The following is a 20,303-nucleotide window of genomic DNA, read 5'->3' on the forward strand; positions in this document are numbered from 1 at the left end:
CCAGGGATGACTTTCACCCAGGCCCCGTGCATTCTGGGATAGCTGCGACCTGGGTGGCTTCTCCCTGTTCGAACCAAACTTACACCCCAGGAGCGAGGCTTCGCGTGGAAACCAAGAGGGAGGAAGTGGCACAAATTCCTGTATTTCTCTAGAGCAAATGTAGTTTGCTTTGAGCCCCTAACTGCCTGGGTGATGAGAAGTTCAGTCTCTGTGTGCGCGCGTGTGGGTAGCTCGTGGGGGACATGGGAGGCTCCTTCTCCACGTCCGCATCCGTTGCATCCCACAAGAGTCCTGCGCTTCTGCGGTGCCAGGCAAGGAGAGCACTTGACCGCTGCTGTGTTGCCATCCCTTTCTCAGCTGCCCGGGTACCTCCAGCCAGGGTCTCCGGTCCTGCTCCTCTGGGAGGGCTCAGGCTGCCCCCAAAGCGCCCCTGAAAGCTGAGCAAGACCCCAGGTGCCAGCGCTCTTGGCCCTGGCGTAGCACCCGTGCAGCCCCTGATCCCCTCCTATCCCTGGAGAAGCCCTCCAGAGCCTCTGTCTCCCCGACCCTGGCCCCTTCCTGCTTCCTCCAGCCTAAGCTTTCTTCTGTGACAAAAGTAACTGATCACGAGTAGGTAGACAGCACCGTGAAAGGCATAAATGGAATACTCGGCAGCCTTTCGGAAGAAGGAGGCTGATCTCCACGTGGTGGGCTGTGAGACGGCTGGGAACACGTGCGAACTAGGTTGCCTCTTTCGAGTTTCACTTTGAAGCCCTTTTGGCCTGTTGCGGGGAGGTTTTGGTAATGTCTTAGCCTGCTGTGCTCCGAGAGGGTCTGTTAGAAGAGCGAGAGGAAAACAACTCTCTATGCATCAGAAGAGCAATGTTCCCCCAATTTTTATAGTCAGAGAAGAAGCACACACTCTACAAGTCTGTTCGAATGAATTCACACAGCTCTCCTAGTTAGAGGAAATCCTTTAGATTTAACAGTCTGATCCCCGTACGTTTTCCTGGAGGGACATTTTGGTAATGGTCCGAGGTAAAGGTGCCCTCATGGCAAGATGCCCGTTCCAGCAGGGGGCAATGTAGTGTAGTCCCTCTTTGGGGTTCGCCTTCTGCCCTCCAAGTAGGAAGAAGCCTGGACTAGGAATCCGGACCCCGTGTTATAATCCCTCACTTAGGGATTCACTGTGTGAGTCTGCACAGTCATTTAAACTTTCTGTCACAAATTTCTCAGCTAGAAAATGAGGGGGAAATTATTTAGGTGACTTCTAAGATTGCTTCCTGCAATAACATTCTGTAATTTCTGTATTGCTGGAAAGTTCCAGCTTATATATACTTGCATACTGTTTTGTAGTTTTCAACATAATTTTATAAAGATCCCATTTGACTTAAATAGCCTTGTAAGGGAGATAGGTGATAAAACTGTATTTAAAATACCTTGCCATTTAGTAATCTAAAAAAAAAAAAAAAGGTTCTGAAGAACCCAGGGCCAGGACAGGAATAAAGACACGGACGTAGAGGATGGACTTGAGGACGTAGGGAAGGGTAAGCTGGGACGACGTGAGAGAGTGGCATGGACATATATACACTACCAAATGTAAAATCGATAGCTAGTGGGAAGCAGCCGCATAGCACAGGGAGATCAGCTCGGTGCTTTGTGACCACCTAGAGGGGTGGGATAGGGAGGGTGGGAGGGAGACGCAAGAGGGAGGAGATATGGGGATATATGTATATGTATGGCTGATTCACTTTGTTATAAAGCAGAAACTAACACACCATTGTAGAGCAATTATACTCCAATAAAGATGTTAAAAAAAATAAATTTAAAAAATAAAATAAAATACCTTGCCATTTAAATACGTGATCCTGACACATTCAGATATAGGAGCTGCTGGCACAAATCCCAGCAAGGAGAAGAGTGTGGCTTTGACCGAAGATAGCTGAATCCGAGGAGGACAGAACAGAAATGGTGGTTCCTGGAACATATGGGCACGTTTTGTATGGTGACTTAATATAGGTGATGGAAACAGGATTTTCCTTGAGCTAAGGGCATCTTAAAAACAGAGAAAGAAACGAACAAAAAACCCAAAACAGAGCCCTAATCTCTTTGTTACTTGCATGTACCGAGGTTTACCTGTTAATAGGACTGAAGACTGTCTTGGTGATAAAAGAAGACAGTCTTCTTGCACGATCTGGTCCTCACTCAGCAGCTTCTTTTCCATCTTCTATTTTGTTTTGTATCTTGCTCTTCCTGGCTGTCCCCACATGATGAAAAAGTCCCAGTGGCACTTGAGAATGTAAATAAAGGTTAGAAACCTCACGATCTGGACTCTAGTTGGTGACTGAACCATTCAAGGGAGGGAATATACAGTGTTTTTGAAAAGATTGTGGGTACTGTTAGAAAAGTTAGTACTGTTAACAGTTGGATTTTTATACAGTGGCTGGGAAAGTGAATCCTATCAGACTGTTATCTTGATCTCACAGGGTTGGCGTGTGGGTGAAATGAGATTGTGTATGTAAAACACTTTGTAAACTGTAAAGTTCTCTCCATGTGGAAAACAGTTTTCAAATTGCTCTAAAGCTGTTGATTACAGAAAAGAAAGGGAATTTGATTTTTAATTACCTCTTTATTTAAACAAATTTTAATTGAAGTATAGTTGATTTACAGTGTTGTGTTAGTTTCTGGTGTACAGCAAAGTGATTCAGTTATACATATATATTCTTCTTCAGATGCTTTTCCATTATAGGCTATTACAAGATATTGAATATAGTTCCCTGTGCTATATAGTAGGACCTTGTTGTTTATCTATTTTATATATAGTAGTCTGTATCTGCTAATCCCACACTCCTAATTCATCCCTCCCCTACCATTTCTCCTTTGGTAACCTTAAGTCTGTTTTCTAAGTCTGTGAGTCTGTTTCTGTTTGGTAAATAAGTTCATTTGTATCATATTTTAGATTCTACATATAAGTGATACCATATGATATTTGTCTTTCTCTGTCTGACTTCCTTTACTTAGTCTCTAGGTCTAAGCAATCTTAGAAGTCACCTAAATAATTTCCCCCTCATTTTCTAGCTGAGAAATTTGTGACAGAAAGTTTAAATGACTGTGCAGACTCACACAGTGAATCCCTAAGTGAGAGATTAGAACACGGGGTCCGGATTTCTAATCCAGGCTTCTTCCTACTTGGAGGGCAGAAGGCAACTTAATCTCTAGGTCCGTCCATGTTGCTGCAAATGGCATTATTTCATTCTTTTTTATGGCCGAGTACTATTCCATTGTGTATATATATAAACCACGTCTTCTTTATCCATTCACCTGTGAATGGACATTTAGCTTACCTCCACGCCTTGGCTATCGTAAATCGCGCTGCTATGAACATTGGGGTGCATATGTATCTTTTCGAACTATAGTTTTCTCCGGATATATGCCCAGGAGTGGGATTGCTGGATTATATGGTAGCTCTATTTTTAGTTTTTTTAAGGACCCTCCATACTGTTCTCCATAGTGGCTGCACCATTTTACATTCCCACCAACAGTGTAGGAGGGTTCCCTTTTCTCCACACCCTCTCCAGCATTTAGCGTTTGTAGATTTTTTGATGATGGCCATTCTGACCGGTGTGAGGTGATACCTCATTGTAGTTTTGAGTTGCATTTCTCTAATAATTAGCGACGTTCCCTTTTCGCGTGAAGGGAATTTGATTTTTAGGAAGTAACAAATAACCACAAGCATTCTGAAAGTGTGTTCTAGGATTTTTTTTTTTTTTCTTTTAACCAACCACGCATTACCTTCTGGGCCTCTTCAGTCTGAGTGCTTGTGCTTTCGGAGGTTTCTACCAATTTTTATGAAAAAGTGACTAGAAATCATGGAATTTGGCAGTGGTAGAGATCTGATAAATCATCCAATTACCTCATTCAGTGATAAGATGTTAAAACCCAAGAAGATCGCGTTATTTATCCAGGGTCACAGAGCCCGCTAGACAGGTCACCTCATTATACTCAATAAGGATTGGCTTTCGAAAAGAGCCACATTTTTAGCTTCTCAGTCAGTTTTTCAATTTAGCCTTGCCTTCTTCAAATGTTTCGTCTACTGGTCATCCTAAAGTTTATATCAACTGTGAACCTTCCATGCCACCATGTTCCATTCTTCTTCCCAGCTGGTGGAAGAAATCCTCAGATTTTTCTGCCGAATGGTTTATTTCAAACAGATGAAGGTTTATTCTGTTTTTCCCTGTTATGATATCACCATCTGGAATAAGTTTATTATGTTGCTGGACATGCTTTTAGGGAGCAGTATCATGAAACTAGAGTGAAATCACATTAGGAGTTAGCATTGTTCTCAGTTTTGTTGGAGCCGAAACTGAGTGAAAGGACTTAGGAATAATTGAGTAATCAGAGCGAATTAAATCAAGAGGAGAAAAATACCAGTTCTGGCATCCAGTGGGGAGTGCTATGACTGCCACATCTGTAGTCTCTATCCATTTTAATCAAGTCGAAATTATGCTATTAAGACTTATTTTTGCTACACTTACTTGCTCAGACGTAGCCGATGTTATATTCATCTCTGGATATTTCTTGAAACATTAAAACATTCTCCCTATTTCTTGGGAAAGGTTACCTAACTTGATTCCCATACAAATATTCCAAGTTTCTATTATGTCTGTAACTGTGTATGCAGTATTCAGTGTAGATTCTGGGTAATGGAATCCAAAATACTGAGTTTTCAACCCACCTAGATAAATCCAACACATTGTTGGTTCTTCCAAAAACTAGGTTTAAGTGATATCCTGTTAGTATAAATTTGCTATCATAAATAGTAGACGGTACACAGCTAGAAAATGGCAGAGTCAGGATTCAAAGTACACAGTCTCGCTGCAGAACCTGAGCCCTTAAGCACCCACTACGTTATTTGAAGTAAATGTATGTTATCACGTGGAACGACAAGGTGGAGTATATTTAAAGCAGTGTTTTTCAAACCTTTTTGACTGTGAACCACCGAAAGAAATATATTTTCCATTGCAGACCAGCATGTGTGCACAAGCAGAACTAATAAAACCACACAAAACAGTACTCACCCTTACCGTGGAGGAGGCACTCTGACTTCTCCTTTCTCTTTCATTTCTAAAAAGTGCTGGCTGTGACCCTTAAAATTGATTTCATGACCTACTGCAAGGCCACAGCTTGTAGATCAAAAACTCAAGGTCCTAGATGCAGGCTGGCTCTGCAGGAAGTCCCAGTTCATGCCACCTGCTGAGTGAGCGCCCTTAGCTCCTTCCCCCAGCGCCCAGCACTGTTTGTTGAGTGAGTGTATACACAGATTATATTTTCCTTTCCCCATCTCTGTTTTACTAAGTGCCCTCTCCCCTTCTTTCTTTTTCTTTTTAAAAACAAAAAGCTGAAATTTTGCCAAACATGGAGATGATTTAGACTGGAACAGAGGAGGTCAAGAAACACTGACTAATCTTGTTAGGGAGATATGGGGTTATTAATGAATCTTTATAAAGCAAATTACATTTTCACATTGATTTTAATTGTAATTTCCACAGTGTTAAATTGTTAAATTGCTGTTTCTACCGCATTCTGACTCTGGGGCCTCCTCTTATCCCAGCAAGGGTCTTCCGTGGCCCACTCTGGCTTCCCTCCTCCTGGTGGGTTCACTTGGGAGGGGCCTACCAGCTCCTTGATCTCCATAAGAGTTGAGGCATTCCAGCAGCCTTGGGGCCCGGGTTACTCAGTCCTCCTAGCATTTCCTGGAAGATGTTTGGCAGCCCCTAAACTATCTAGCACTGGCGGGGTGGGGGGGATCCTCTAATTGTTTGAGCCTGACCTTGGCTCAGGACGGACCTCCAGAATATGTAGAACTTCTCTAGGATCTCAGGCTCAGAAGGAACACCCATTGATGTTCAACTCCAGTGTGGCAACAGCTTGAAGGGATGTCAGGAGCCTCTGATGGGCTGACAGGCAGAGAATGGACCAGCCCCAAAGTGCAGTTGGCTGCCAGGTGGCCGGAAACTTCTGGCACATCAGGTAGTTCTGTGTTATCAGGTCACCTATAGCCGACCTGATACACAGGAGCTCTGTGTTTGAAAATACTGATGTTAGAGAATTGATCTATTTGCTGAATAGATTTTGCCTAATACGATTTCTGTAGTATTGCCTCTATCTTCTTCTTCTTTTTGTTGCTGATGCCTTGTTACAGATACAGCACCAGCTCACACAGTTTCTGGAATAAGGCAGGCTATCAATACATGTGTTCAGGGCTTCCCTGGTGGCGCAGTGGTTGAGAATCCGCCTGCCGATGCAGGGAACACGGGTTCGAGCCCCGGTCCGGGAGGATCCCACATGCTGCGGAGCGGCTGGGCCCGTGCGCCATGGCCGCTGAGCCTGCGCGTCCGGAGCCTGTGCTCCGCAACGGGAGAGGCCACAACAGTGAGAGGCCCGCGTACCGCAAAAAAAAAAAAAAAAAAAAAAAAAAAAGTGTTCATTTAAAAAATGAATTAAAGTAGTTCTAAGAGCAAGGGATTCTTGAGACGGTGGGGGAGATCAAGGTGAGGTGTGTGTTGGCAGTAAAGAGACGGTCAAAGGGTCCCCTCATCAACAGATCCTCAGGACCGTCCCAATGCATTTTAGCTTGTAATTCAGCAAGCCCAGATAATTAAACTTTCAGAATCTTTAAGAATAGGTTTTTTTGAAGATTTTTCTCTAATGCGGCAGAAGCATTCCCTTCCTGGTATAAATGCTTTTTGAAGCACAGTAATATTTTACTAGTTAGGTGGTTTAAAAGAAACTTGGTCTGCGTTGCTGGTGATGAGAAAAAGACAGATTTTAGCCCAAGGCAGCTGGAATTGGAATGTTCACATCTAATGGGGGAAAAGCCCTTACGTGGCCAAGAGGGACTTCCTCAAGCTTACTACATCCTTCTCCATTTATTCTTTTGCTGTCGAGGGCAATAGGCTCTCCACTCACCAGGACTAATTCTGTTTCATGAAACTGATATCTGAGGTTAGATCGTGATCTCCTCAAGAGCAGTTTTCATCACCAGAAATGCTCTTCAGATCCCTGTTGTGGTCAATAGCTGTCTGGTGGCTGACTGCCTGGATTCTTGAATGTTTTGGGGGACCATAAAGGTTCCCCAGCCTCTTCATTCTGAGACGGTGTGCTGGGAGGTGTGCTGGGAACCATGAGGATTTACGTCCTATTGAATCATTAACTGTTTCACCGTTGCTATTGGCTCAGTCCTGTTTTAACTGATACAGGGACTCAAAAACATTTACGAATATTCTTGCCCTCACAGAGTTTAGGATTCATGAAGATTCGAGTCATTCACAAACGTGAAATACGACAAGAGAAGGACCTTCTCACTAAGTAAATGCATAAAAAATCCATTTCTGTGTCTCTATTCTGTTTCTTCCCCCAAAGACTCACATAGCAGTTTACAGGGAGGCGGAAGCCCGGTCCTAGTTTGAAATTGATTTGGCTACATTTGATACACTCTTCCTTTCTAGGATGTGACTTTTCAGTTATAATAAGCCAAAAGATTGCTTTTCACACCTCTTTCATTTTTACGATTCTTTTCAAAGACTTCCGTTGCTCACAGTAAAACTGTCCGGTAGGTTTCAGCAGACTCAGAAGTATCCGAATCAGAAGTGTCAAGACTTCGTAATGAGATTGAGGCCGGATGCGTTTGTGTGTGAAGACGGGGATTCTCTCAATCCCACCGAGAACAAGTTCAAATTACAATCCTACCCGTGACTTGTTCCTGGGCTCACAGACAGTAAGCAGGAAAATCAGTGCCAGTAATGGAGATGCCAGGACTCAAGAGTGTGACACAGGCTGAGAAAGCACCAGAGGGGACCTCAGGCCGGGACTCTACAGCATGCTGTTCAGACCCCCAGGCCCCAGGCGCTGCCCCTGCCCCTGCCACTGTGCCCCGACTGCCTCAATGGGCTGCTTACCGGAACTCAGGGGTCCAGAGAGAAATATCCTCTGGAGTGTGGGGACAGTCAGCATCCATGTTACTCTTGTTTGTAAAGTGCACGAGTACCTTTAGGAAGACTGTATTAGTCTGGGTTCTCCAGAGAAAACAGAGCCCATAGGAGATAGATCCCATGCATGCACTGTAAGGACTTGGCTAATGCAGTTATGGAGGCTGGGAAGTCCAAGATCTGCAGTTGGCAACCTGGAGACTCAGGAGAGCCGAGGGTGTAAGTTCCGGTCTGAATCCGCAGGCCTGAGAACCAGGAGAGCCCATGGTGTAAGTTCCAGTCTCAGTCTGAGTCTGATGGCAGGAGAAGATTGATGCGCCAGCTTGAAGACAGTCAGGAGAGAGCAAGAATTCTTTCTACACTCCTTTTATCTTCAGACCATCAACTGATTGGGTGAGGCCCACCCACATAAGGGAGGGCAATCTGCTTTACTCAGTCTACCCACTCAAAGCCAGTCTCATCCAGAAACACCCTCAGAGACAGAGCCAGAATAAATGTTTGATGAAATATCTGGGCATCCCCTGGCCTAGTCAAGTGGACACATAAAATGAACCATCACAAAGACTGTCTCTTGTAGATAGGTGTTGCACTCTGAATTGAATTTAGAAGCAACTGCTAGGGGATGCGGGATGCTGCTTCCAGCCACTTATGAAAATGGAATATTCCCTTTTCCTCCCACTTCCCCCACAAAGAAACATATTGGAAATCATGCTGTGAACTTTTTTCTCCATGCTGTGGCTACTTAGCTCCAAAGCATACACAGAATTTGAAGAATGGGGTGAAAGTGATGGGGACCTTAGGAGTATGGTTCCTGGGATAAGATGATTTGAGTGGTTATTTTCCACTCCTCTTCCCTAATCCCTAAAGCAGCCGCCCCCCCCCCCCCCCCCCCCCCCCCCCCGCTTAATGGATGTGTGATCTGATGGGGCTGATCGTCAACATTTCAGAAAGGCATTAAGAGAACAGCTCTACAGAAGAATGACCTGGGCTGGGAACTGATCCGCTCGGGGGTGATTTGAAAAGTGGAGTCTGAAGACGTGGCAAGTCCTAGAAAATTACTATCTTGCTCCATGGGATTAGTTGTCCAAAATGAAGAATATTTCCTTCTTGTACCATCCCATTTTCTGATTGCTCTCTTTTTACCACTTGTTCTTATTTCCCTCTTCCATGCCGAGGGCTGGATCCCACGGCCCACAGCACCCTGATCATCAGCGCTGTCCCAGGCATGGGAACAGAGCCGGAGGCTAGCAGTGGTGACATGAAAGCAGAGAAAGTGGATGGAAATGCTCTTTTTAAAAGGAAGGAATAAAGAAAGAAAGAGTACCGAGTCAGATTCATTGGGAAATTCTGCTGCTCTCCCGTCATCATTTCCACGCCGCTCTCATCATTTATTTATTAGAGCAGGAGTCATTTTTCTGGTGGGTTCGGGGCTGCATCTTCAGCTCTCACTTGAATGATCTGTCCTCTGAGAGAGAACAGCTCTGTGGCCCGGGGCACGGTAGTAGGGTGGTGGGACAAGTCGAGGGGTCAGTGCCTAGGACTTAGCAGTCCGCATGGCTCATTTGTGAGCAGGGGGTGACCGGCCCCAAGTGTGTGTGTGGTGGCGGGGGAGGCACAGATGTCTCAGCCAAATCATTTGCGTAAACCTACCCTGGGCCCTACAGTGGAGACAGAGGAGGAAGGCTGAGGTGTCTGAGGATGTGGATTGGAAGAAGGGTATAAAAATCTAAGGAATGCAGTCTCCTTAGGCTGGGAGACAAGAGGAAGGTGAGAGGGTGTTAGAGAGTGTGTCTGTGCTGGGGGAGAGAATGCACACCTCCCTTGTCTATGGAATACATAAGCTTCTGGGACTATCAATCAGAGTGATAGGTGTGACTGTTTGGTGGGATGGGGTGGGGATCTTTGCCTGATGAGTGCAGCAGAGCATGTGACTCCATCCATCCATCCACCCTCCATCCATCCATCCACCCTCCATCCATCCACCCACCCACCCCCCCATCCATTCATCTTCTATTCATCCATCCAGCCATCCAGCCATCCACCCACCTATCCTCATCATCTATCCATCCATCCATCCATTCATCTCCTGTCCATCCATCCATCTATCTACCCACCTATTTTCTATCCATCCACCTATCCTCTCTCCATCCATCTATCCACCCACCTGTCCTCTATCCATCACCCATCTATCCATCCATCTATTCACCCACCAGTCCTTCACTAGCAGCACTGGTGGAATGCTCACACTCACTATAGGAGGAAGTGAAGTATAGGACCCCATCTCCCCCTCCAGGAGTTCACAGCCCAGTGGGAGAGACAGCTAAGCAGACCAGCAATGACAGGGTGAGGGGCTGGCTGAGAGAGGTCAGCCCAGGTGCCTGAAGGGAGGAAGAAGGCTCCCAAGGGGAGGCGCTATTTAAGCTGAGTCCTGGAGGATGAGCACGTTATGGGGCACATGCTTCCCTCATGGAGGTTCTGGCATAACTCCCCTTCCTGCCCCAGTGGAGGGCAATCCCTTCTCCAGGGTTTGGGTCCCCTCCCTGCCCACATCCAGGTGCAGGGAACTTACCCCTCTTGCCTCCCCTTTGCTCCCCGTCATCTGCAATCTTTGTTTCTCCCTGCTGTGTAGAGACATATTCAAATCTCCTTCATCTTATAATTTTATTACAACAATCAAACCCCTCCCTTGACCCTAATCCAGGGATAACTCCCAACCTGTGTTCTTTTGTTCGCACTAAGCATCTGGAAAGAGAAGCCCATGCTTACTCTCACTGCCCCCCGCTAAACGTCAGCAGGCAGGCGTCCTCCCCCGGGGATAGTTCTTCCTTGTCCCTGAAGCTGCCTGGGCACTGGTCCCATCGCTCCCCGCCCCCAGCCAGTGGGTGCTTCTCAGACGTGGCCTAGTGGATCTTAGCTGACCCTGCCGCCCGCTCCTTCCTTCCTGAACCCCTTTCCCTTGCTCCCATGACACAGTCAGGTCTTCCTTCTCCGCGGCCCTGTGTTCCCAGTGTCCTTTGTGGGTGCCTTGGCTGTTTCTCCTCTCACGCTGTGCTCGTTCCCGGGACGGTGCACCAGCCCAGGGCACCATGGAGCTTCAGACTCGGCCTCCAGCTCATCACCAGGCATCTCTGCCTGGGTGTCCCCCCTCCACCAAGAACTCAAACTGCCCGGCCCCCCACCAGACATATCATTGCTGTCTTCACCTTGTCCCGTCAGTCTGAGTGCACGGCCCCGCTGTCTACGCCGTCGTCGACATCAGAACGCGGGCGTTATCCTAGATGCCTCTCTTTGAATTCATTTCCCTAACCCCATCCTCCATCCAGTTGGTCACAGGTTTTGTGATTCTGTGTCCTTAGTGTCTCATGTGGCCCTGTTTCTGTTCCATTGCGCCCGCCTTGGTTCTGACTCCTCGTTTCCCACCCAGTTCTGGCACGAGCCCTGAGGTCCCACAGTTCTCAGATGCCGGTCCTCCCTTGGGCAGGTGCGGGACTAGCTGCCTAAGAGTCATTGAGAGAACTTTCTAAAACTCAAGACTTCTGGGTCCCAGCCCAGCCAGAGAGAGCCTGGATCCGTAAACGTCCTTTTACAAAGCTGCCCTGCTGCTCCTTCGGTACAGCTGGTGGCCTGGAGACACTTCCGATGAGCTTCCTGCCTCCTGCTTGGTCTAGATGAGTCCGTCCCCCTTGCGAGTACAGGAAAGATCATTCAACAAAACGAATCTGATCCCAGTCGTGTCTTTGTTCGAAGCTCTCAGTACATGGCATGCCCCTACCTCTAACCTCCTCATTAAGTCCAGACCCTTAGCGAACACATTCAGCCTTCGGGATCTGCTGTCGCCGTCTCCTGCCCTCCCTTCGCCACCCTCCACCCCAGGGCTCCACCTATGGCGGTCACCCTGCCCCCAGCCTGGCAGAACGACCTCTTCCCTGAAATGTGCTCAGCGGCTTCCCACCTCCATGCCTTGTGACCTGCACCCCCCAGTGCCCTTCCTCCCTCTGGCTGGCGGGTGTCTGCCTAGCTGTGAGCAGTCAGCCCCAGACCTTCCAGAGGGCTGTCCCCTCCTCTTACCCTCGGCTTGCCCTTCTGTGGCCGCCCAGTGACTGACACGGTCTCTGTTTGACTTACGGCGTGTGTGTCAGAGTGACTTTCACTCACAGACTGCCAGAAAGCGTCCAGACCATTCATGTTTCTGTATGTTTATGCTTCTAGGCTTTCTGGGCTGGCATGGAATCACGAATTCCGTTGCTGCTAGTTGCCCCCTCAATACCATAATGGGTATACGTTTAAAGGACCCACCCTGAGATGGCCAGACTCAGAAGGAAATCATTGACCTTCATCACTTAGGAAGCACTTGACAATTTACAGTGCTTTCCTTTGAAACGAAAACATGAAGCCATCCTGCTAGTACTTTATTGCCGTCCCCCCAGATGGGTATTAATCACCCTCCAAGGGGCTGGAAAACAGCCTCCACTGTCAGGGTGCTCACAGCGGGGCAGAGCTGTGGCTGCGTGTCAGGGGGGCTGAGAGGCTAGATGGTGTCCTTTGTCAAAGCGTCTTCTGTTTGATAAAGTATCAGACCTGCTCCCACTTAAAGATGTAATAGAGTCAGATGTGGACGCTCTCCACTTCCCTGCTTTCCTCCTTGACTTTTCGCTTGGTCCACTGCCGCATGCCCTCGGCAGAGAGAGCACGTTATGACTGCTGGACCCGGTGCTGCCGCGGTGCCTACTGTGCTGTGTCTTGTGGCTTTCAGCACAGCGGTGCTGGCAGAATGTCCAGGGTCTTGAGGTCAGTTGGGGAGGACAGCAAGTGAGCCCTTCATGAGCCCATGAAAGTTGGGGTCAGGGAATCACCTACCAGCTGAGGATGTTTTGCAAGCCCAGTGTGTTACAGAGGATCAGATGTCTCATGAGTCTGACATCTGGGCATCGCCTGGAAACCACATAAGTCCTCCAGGAGCCCTGGTGATACTGCCTCTCGGTCTGGGCTGAGATTTTCTAAGACGGCCCAGGCTATTCCTGTCCCTCTGCCACGTCTTGACCTGGCACCAGCAGCTGCGCTGGGGGCGGGGGTGGACGGGCACACCAACCCCCATCTGGAAGGAATCACGCATAGTTATTCTGGGTACCTTTTCAGGAAGGATTTGTTGGTTGATTTTATAAGAAAATGGAGTAGAAGGCCTTCGTAGTGCACAGAAGTTTGGGGCTCTCTGTCGCCTACATTGCTTTCCTTGGAGGGTACATTGGAGCACTGTGCACATAGATGACCCATTCCTTATCCTTGGGGTCCCCCAACGAGCTCGTGACATCCATGAGCTCCGTGTGGCTACACAAAAGATCGTTCAAAAATGCAGATCTGGTCCCAGTCATGTCTTTGTCCGAAGCTCTCAGTGCGGGCCGTGACCCCAGCCCTCTCCTCCTCATTGAGGCCAGAGTCGGGCCTTCGTCCCAGCCGTCTGGCTGTCTCCCCCACCCCGACATCCAGTCAGTCGACAAGGGGCCCCTGGAACCGGGATGTCTCCCACTCTGGTGCCCTCCCTGCTGCTTCCAGCACTTTCCTGTGCTCTCGGGCCCACCACGTCTGATTGCACCATTGCCTGGGTCTCCTAGCCACACCCTGGGCCCTTTCTCCTCCACTTAGTCCCTCAGGCTGCTGTCCTGTCGGCCTCCTGGTCCCCACTGCCCAGCTCCATGGCCCCACACTGGCCTCCTCGCTCAGCCTGGCTTTCTAGGGTCACCCCGGTATGTCTCCCTCTCCCTTTTCCAACTCTGTTTATTCACTCATCAAACATTTATGGAGCACGTTCTAGGCGGAGCTGTGATAGGTTTCACAAGAGTGAAGAAGTCTCAAAACCTGTCCTCGAGGGGCTCATAACCCAGAATGAGAGGCGATCATTCTCCAAATGATTCGGTACAGGGCTGTGTTCACGTTACAGTGGTGGAACAAATTGGGGGGGGGCGGGGGGAACAGGGAGAGTGGGGTTAAGGAAGGCCTCCCAGAGGAGGAGAAATGTGGACCAGGCCTGGCTGATGGGGGCGAGGGCAGGGGGCAGGGGAGGGTGGGCATCGCCAACCTGCCTCTTCTGCAAACCCTGTATCGCTCTCAGCCACCTGCTGCTCTGCAGACACGCCCGCGGTCTCCCGGCCTGGCCGTTGCGCAAGCCATTCCCCTGTGTCCCCCTTCACGAAGTTGGTTCTGTCCTTGAAGTCTTACCCGTCCTTCAAAGCCAGGCTCAGATTCCATCTCCCCCTTTCCTGGCTACCTCTCCCTCCTCCGCTCCCTTCTGCATTTTGTACTTCAGCCTCGACATTACCATTTTGTATTCCTTTCGTTGTTTACTTTTCCTCATCTGCTACTCCTAGAAACTCTTTGAAGGGCTAACTTGACCGTGGAACTGAAATTACTAATGAGCGCTTTTCTAAGCAAAGAGCAAAGAGCAGTGTGAAATGTGCGCTAGAGTGTTTATTTTCTTGGCATTTTTATTGGTGGAGTTGGGTGGCCCATAGCATCGGAAAGAATACAGTGTCTGCCATTTATCATGGGAAACCTTCAGCATCCGAAGAATATATTCAGAGGCACCTTTTCTTCTCTCTGTCCATGTAGGGTTTGATGACCTTCAGGTGTGTGCTGACCCAGGCGTCCCTGAGAATGGCTTCAGGACGCCCAGCGGAGGGGTTTTCTTTGAAAGCTCTGTCACCCGATTTCACTGCCAAGATGGATTCAAGCTGAAGGGCTCTACAAAGAGACTGTGTATGAAACATCTGAATGGAACCCTAGGCTGGATCCCAAGTGATAAACCCGTCTGTGTGCAGGAAGGTAAAGCGCTCTCCTCCACCCCCTACCCCCATCCCATGGAAGCCACTCACGTGGTCAAGCTTGTGGCTGCAGGGGTATGAGCCTGTGTGCCAGACGGGGCGGTACCCTGGACTGCTTTCTGTTTCAGGGCTGATCTTGCAGGCTGATGGAGGAGCACGCGTGTTCAGTAAGGGCTGGGGCAGGGGATAAATGCATCTCAGCATCAGGAGTAATCGTCTTCCTTTTCTTTCTCAATTACAACCCAATTTATCACCATTTTTGTCAATGCAAGAGAGCAACTCAGATAACATGAGGGCCATTTATTATTGGGCTGCCAACTCAGCATTCATTTCCATGTTACTCAATAAAAAAAAAGTGCAGTAAATATATTGGGCCAAAACTGTATATAATGATACAGAAGATGCATGTTACTCAGAGAATTAAATCAATTACTACTTATCAGTTCTGCGTTAGACATGATTCATTTAAGGAAAGAAAGAACTGTGGCAAACAATGGTAGATTGACAAGGTAGATACTAGCAAGTATCCCTAAATTTATTGGTCGTGACAAGATATTCATTTACTCCTAGCAATTATCCCTAAGTCTATTGGTTGCAACAACTTTATATATGTGTATATATATATATATATATATTTTGCTTGTTTGTTTTCACCCTATAGAGATACTTTTAGGGTTTAAAAGAATGCATTGAGTTTAACTAATTGGAATGCCAGTTGTTGATTATATATCTCTGATGATCAGCAAGGTTGAAGTAGGAATAGGCATGAATTAAGAATTAATTCTAGCCCCAAATTTCCGTGAGGCACAGAACTAATATCTCATCAAGTTCATTAGAAGAGAGTTTCACTTTCTCTTAACACCATTATTGATTTTATTTGGGGTTGGAGCTTTTATAATAATGCTATGTAAACTCTTATTCTGATTTAGTGTGTATCTTCTTTATGAAACTTTTAAAGTAATTTAATTTGGCAAGCATTGATCAAACATCTATTATGCTCCTCCTTTTGGAAATTATCAAGGATGGGTAAGGTGGTGTCTTACCCTTGAAATACTTGTTACCTTTGCTTTTATTTTCAAGGTATTTTTTAAAAAGCCAAAATTATATAAAGAATTAAGGTTTTTAAAAGTAAATTTATTTTTCCTCTTACATGCAGTCCATGCAAGCTATGATTTCTGTAAGAGTCTATTAATTAAAGGTTTATTTACTATATAAGATAGATAGACAACAAGGACCTACCATATAGCACAGGGAACCATATTCAACATCTTGTAATAACCTATAATGGAAAAGAATCTGAAAAAGAATATATATAACAATCACTTTGCTGTACCCTGGAAACTAACACAACACTGTAAATCAACTCTACTTCAATTTAAAAAAAAAGCTTATTTAATTTGTATGTAAAGACTTTCCTGCTAAAACCCATGGCCTAGGATACCCAGTGCTTAAAACCCAGACAAGCTCAAAAACATCAGAGAACAAACAAAACAACAGGCTTCCTGAATATTGCCCAGAGATGAAGGCCCTCTGTTACTTGGTCATCCTGGAAAAAAAAAAAGTTTATCCCTTTTTAGATGAGCTTCTTTCCAACCTTCTACATAACAATGTAATACATAGTAATTCCAAGAAAGGGAGTGAAAAATCACCTTGGACTAGAGGCTTCTATTATATAGGTCTGCGTGCATAATTCTGAACACTTAGCCCCAAATGTGCTGGGAGGGGCTGTGTACCTGGGGATGGCAGTGGAGTGTCAGTTCTTTTATTAGGCAACTTAAAATAAGACCAGGTGCTTCCAAAGAACGTACCGAGATTCCTCATTTCCAGTCACGATGTTGTGCTCTCATCGTCATTTTACAGAGTTTGGAAGAACAGGTATTGCCTTTCTAAGTACGACGGTATAATTAATTATTTTTAATATAAATGGTGATCTTTGTTGGTCTTTGAAAGATCTGTATAAGGAGATTACTTTCGTTGCCCTCACGGTGGAGAAAATCATCACTGTTAGCAGCCTAAGCCTTCTGTATGTGGCTTGCAGGGGCGAGGGGCACACAGAAGTCTACTCCATGGATGTCGTAAAGCAGGGAAGAAGCTAAACTATTTTTCCCTGGAGTTGCGAATGGCCTTTACTCCCTGGTTAGGACTTATGCTGGGCTAATAGTAAGGGCTGCTCAATTCATTTGTTTCTGTTGTTAGGTAATTCTTTTTTAAAAAAATTTATTTATTTATTCATTTATTTAATTTTTGGCTGCATTGGGTCTTTGCTGCTCCACACGGGTTTTCTCTAGTTGCTGAGAGTGGGGACTACTCTTTGTTGCGGTGCACGGGCTTCTCATTGTGGTGGCTTCTCTTGTTGCAGAGCACGGGCTCTAGGTGCACGGGTTTCAGCAGTTGTGGTACGCAGGCTCAGTAGTGTGGCATGCGGGCTCTAGAGCACAGGCTCAGTAGTTGTGGTGCACGGGCTTAGTTGCTCCGCGGCATGTGGGATCTTCCCGGACCAGGGCTTGAACCCGTGTCCCCTGCATTAGCAGGCGGATTCTTAACCACTGTGCCACCGGGGAAGCCCTGTTAGGTAATTCTTAGAGGGCTAATGGATTTTTCTGCATGCTGGTGATAGTGATAACAATAAATTATCACATTTTTTAGGTCATTAGAGTTTAAAAATACATTCAGATTCACTATCTCATTTAACAAGTACAACTGCCCTACAAGACAAGTCTTATTGTCCTCATTTCCTGATTAGGAAACTGAGGCTCAGAGAAGTTACTCGCTTTGTCAAAGTCACACAACTGATGGGTAAGCAGCAGATCTGTAACTCATTCTAAGCCAGCATTTTTCCTCTACAAGATTAAGTCTGACTTTCCTCTTGGTGTCACAAAAGCCCTACTGTAATCAGTTATGCAACGACACATTGTTATAACAAATGGCATCATCAACGTTCAGAGTCGAAGGGACTCTAGAAATTAGATAATCCAAGCCCTCGTTCTAATTTAGTTTTTGTTTGATCAGTAGGGAAACTGAGTCTCAGAGAAGTTAAGAGTCTTCCCAGACTTAAATGGTGATTTAGGGACACATCTGTTCTAGCCCAGGTCTTGTCACTGTTGCCTCGACTTCTTCCAGTCTTCCCTTGTCAGCCAGTTCTGCCTGAGATACAGATTTTAAAAAATAAGTTCATATGCATTAAAATGCTTTATAACAGTAAAGTGCTCTACAGAAGCAAGGTGGTATTAAAGCAAATATTTTCTTGTGCATTCACACAGATTCCCTCTCTTTTATTCTCCACTTCACCCTGCCACACATACCAGCCATCTCCCTTCTCTCCTTTTACTCCAATCTAAATGGTTTATTCCAGGCAAACTCACGTACAGAAGTTTGGACTTACAGAACTGATAATATAGGCAAGGAATTATTTTCCTGGCACCCAAAGCCTCCAGCCTAAGAAACATCTGTGCTTGTCAAAGCTGCTTCTGTAAGACTAGAGAGCCTGCACATCCCTGAGCAGGGGTGAGGATACTTTATGGTCCAGGGAGCAGGGGAGGTGACCAGTATGCTGGAGAGGGTACCATGGAGTTGGCAAAGGACTGAAAATATGGCCTGGGGGCACAGGACTGCTGACATACTAAGTACAGTGACTAAAGGCCAGGGGGACAGCCACCATCGGGGCCTCTTCCTTTCCAAAATCACTCAACTAGTCTACTGGGGGGCACTTTCCCTGCTAATACATCCCTTTCCCACATTTCATAAGAAAAAGTATAGGTAAAGTCAGATTGACTTTGCATAAATTCATTTGAGGGGAGATCTTCAAGGTGGTGGAAGAGTAAGATGTGGAGATCACCTTCCTCCCCCCAGATACATCAGAAATACATCTACATGTGGAACAACTCCTACAGAACACCTACTGAACGCTGCAGAAGACCTCAGACCTCCCAAAAGGCAAGAAACTCCCCTCCTCACATACCTGGGTAGGGCAAAAGAGAAAAGAATAAACAGAGACAAAAGGATAGGGACGGGACCTGCACCACTGGGAGGGAGCTGTGGAGGAAAGGTTTCCACACACTAGAAGCCCCTTCGCGGGCGGAGACTGCAGGTAGCGGAGGGGGGAGCTTCGGGGGAGCTTCGGAGCCACGGAGGAGAGCGCAGCCACAGGGGTGCGGAGGGCAAAGCGGAGAGATTCCCGCACAGAGGATCGGTGCCGACCAGCGCTCACCAGCCCGAGAGGCTTGTCTGCGCATCCGCCGGTGTGGGCGGGGCTGGGAGCTGAGGCTCCGGCTACTAAGGAGGTCAGATCCCAGGGGGAGGACTGGGGTTGGCCGCGTGAACACAGCCTGAAGGGTGCTAGTGCACCACAGCTAGCCGGGAGGGAGTCCAGGAAAAAGTCTGGACCTGCCTAAGAGGCAAGAGACCATTGTTCTGGGGGGCGCGAGGAGAGGGCATTCAGAACACCACCAAAACGAACTCCAGAGACAGGCACGAGCCACGGCTATCAGTGTGGACCCCAGAGACGGGCAGGAGACGCTAAGGCTGCTGCTGCCACCACCAAGAAGCCTGTGTGCGAGCACAGGTCACTATCCACACCTCCCTTCCCTGGAGCCTGTGCAGCCCGCCACTGCCAGGGTCCCGGGATCCAGGGACAACTTCCCCGGGAGAACACACGGCGCGCCTCAGGCTGATGTGACGTCACGCCGGCCTCTGCCGCGGCAGACTCGCCCCGTATCCATATCCCTCCCTCCCCCGCGGCCTGAGTGAACCAGAGCCCCCGAAGCAGTGGCTCCTTTAACCCTGTCCTGTCTGAGCGAAGAACAGACACCCTCAGGCGACCTACACGCAGAGGTGGGGCCAAATCCAAAGCTGAACCCCAGGAGCTGTGCGAACACAGAAGAGAAAGGGAAATCTCTCCCAGCAGCCTCAGAAGCAGTGGATTAAACCTCCACAGTCAACTTGATGTACCCTGTTCTGTGGAATACACAGATTCCACAATAGAATCTGTGACAATAGAATATGTCTATTCATTGAATAGACAACGAATCATCCCAAAATAGAGGTGATGGACTTTTGGAACAACGATGTATATATTTTTTTTTTCCTTTTTCTCTTTGTGAGTGTGTAAGTGTATGCTTCTTGGTATGATTTTGTCTGTATAACTTTGCTTTTACCATTTGTCCTAGGGTTCTGTCTGTTCGTTGTTTTCTTTTTTCGTTTTTTTTAGTATAGTTCGTAGTGCTTGTTATCCTTGGTGAATTTATTTTTTGGTTTGGTTGCACTCTTCTCTCTCTCTTTCTTTCTTTTTTTCTTTTTCTATTACTTTTTAACTTTTAATAATTATTTTTTAATTTAATTTAATTTAATTTTTCTTCCTTTCTTTCTTCCTTCCTTCCTTCCTTCCTTCCTTCCTTTCTCCCTTCCTTTCTTTCACTCTCTCTCTTTCTCTTTTCCCTTTTCTCTGAGCCATGTGGCTGACAGAGTCTTGGGGCTCGGACCAAGTGTCAGACCTGTGCCTCTGAGGTGGGGGAACTGAGTTCAG

The 20,303-nt window shown here is 47.0% G+C and overlaps 1 protein-coding gene across 4 annotated transcripts in view; it reads left to right on the forward strand.

Annotated features, from left to right (window-relative positions):
- The window catches only part of SUSD4 (sushi domain containing 4), a 121,421-nt gene that overhangs the window by 51,027 nt on the left and 50,091 nt on the right, over nucleotides 1-20,303 (forward strand). For all 4 annotated transcript variants that reach the window (XM_067729668.1, XM_067729666.1, XM_067729669.1 and 1 more), the window contains exon 3: nucleotides 14,571-14,783. In XM_067729668.1, coding sequence (XP_067585769.1) covers nucleotides 14,571-14,783 — 213 coding nt within the window. The remainder of the gene's footprint in view (nucleotides 1-14,570; nucleotides 14,784-20,303) is intronic.

The sequence above is a fragment of the Pseudorca crassidens genome, chromosome 2 (genome assembly GCF_039906515.1).
Source record: "Pseudorca crassidens isolate mPseCra1 chromosome 2, mPseCra1.hap1, whole genome shotgun sequence".
NCBI classification, from domain to species: Eukaryota; Metazoa; Chordata; class Mammalia; order Artiodactyla; family Delphinidae; genus Pseudorca; species Pseudorca crassidens.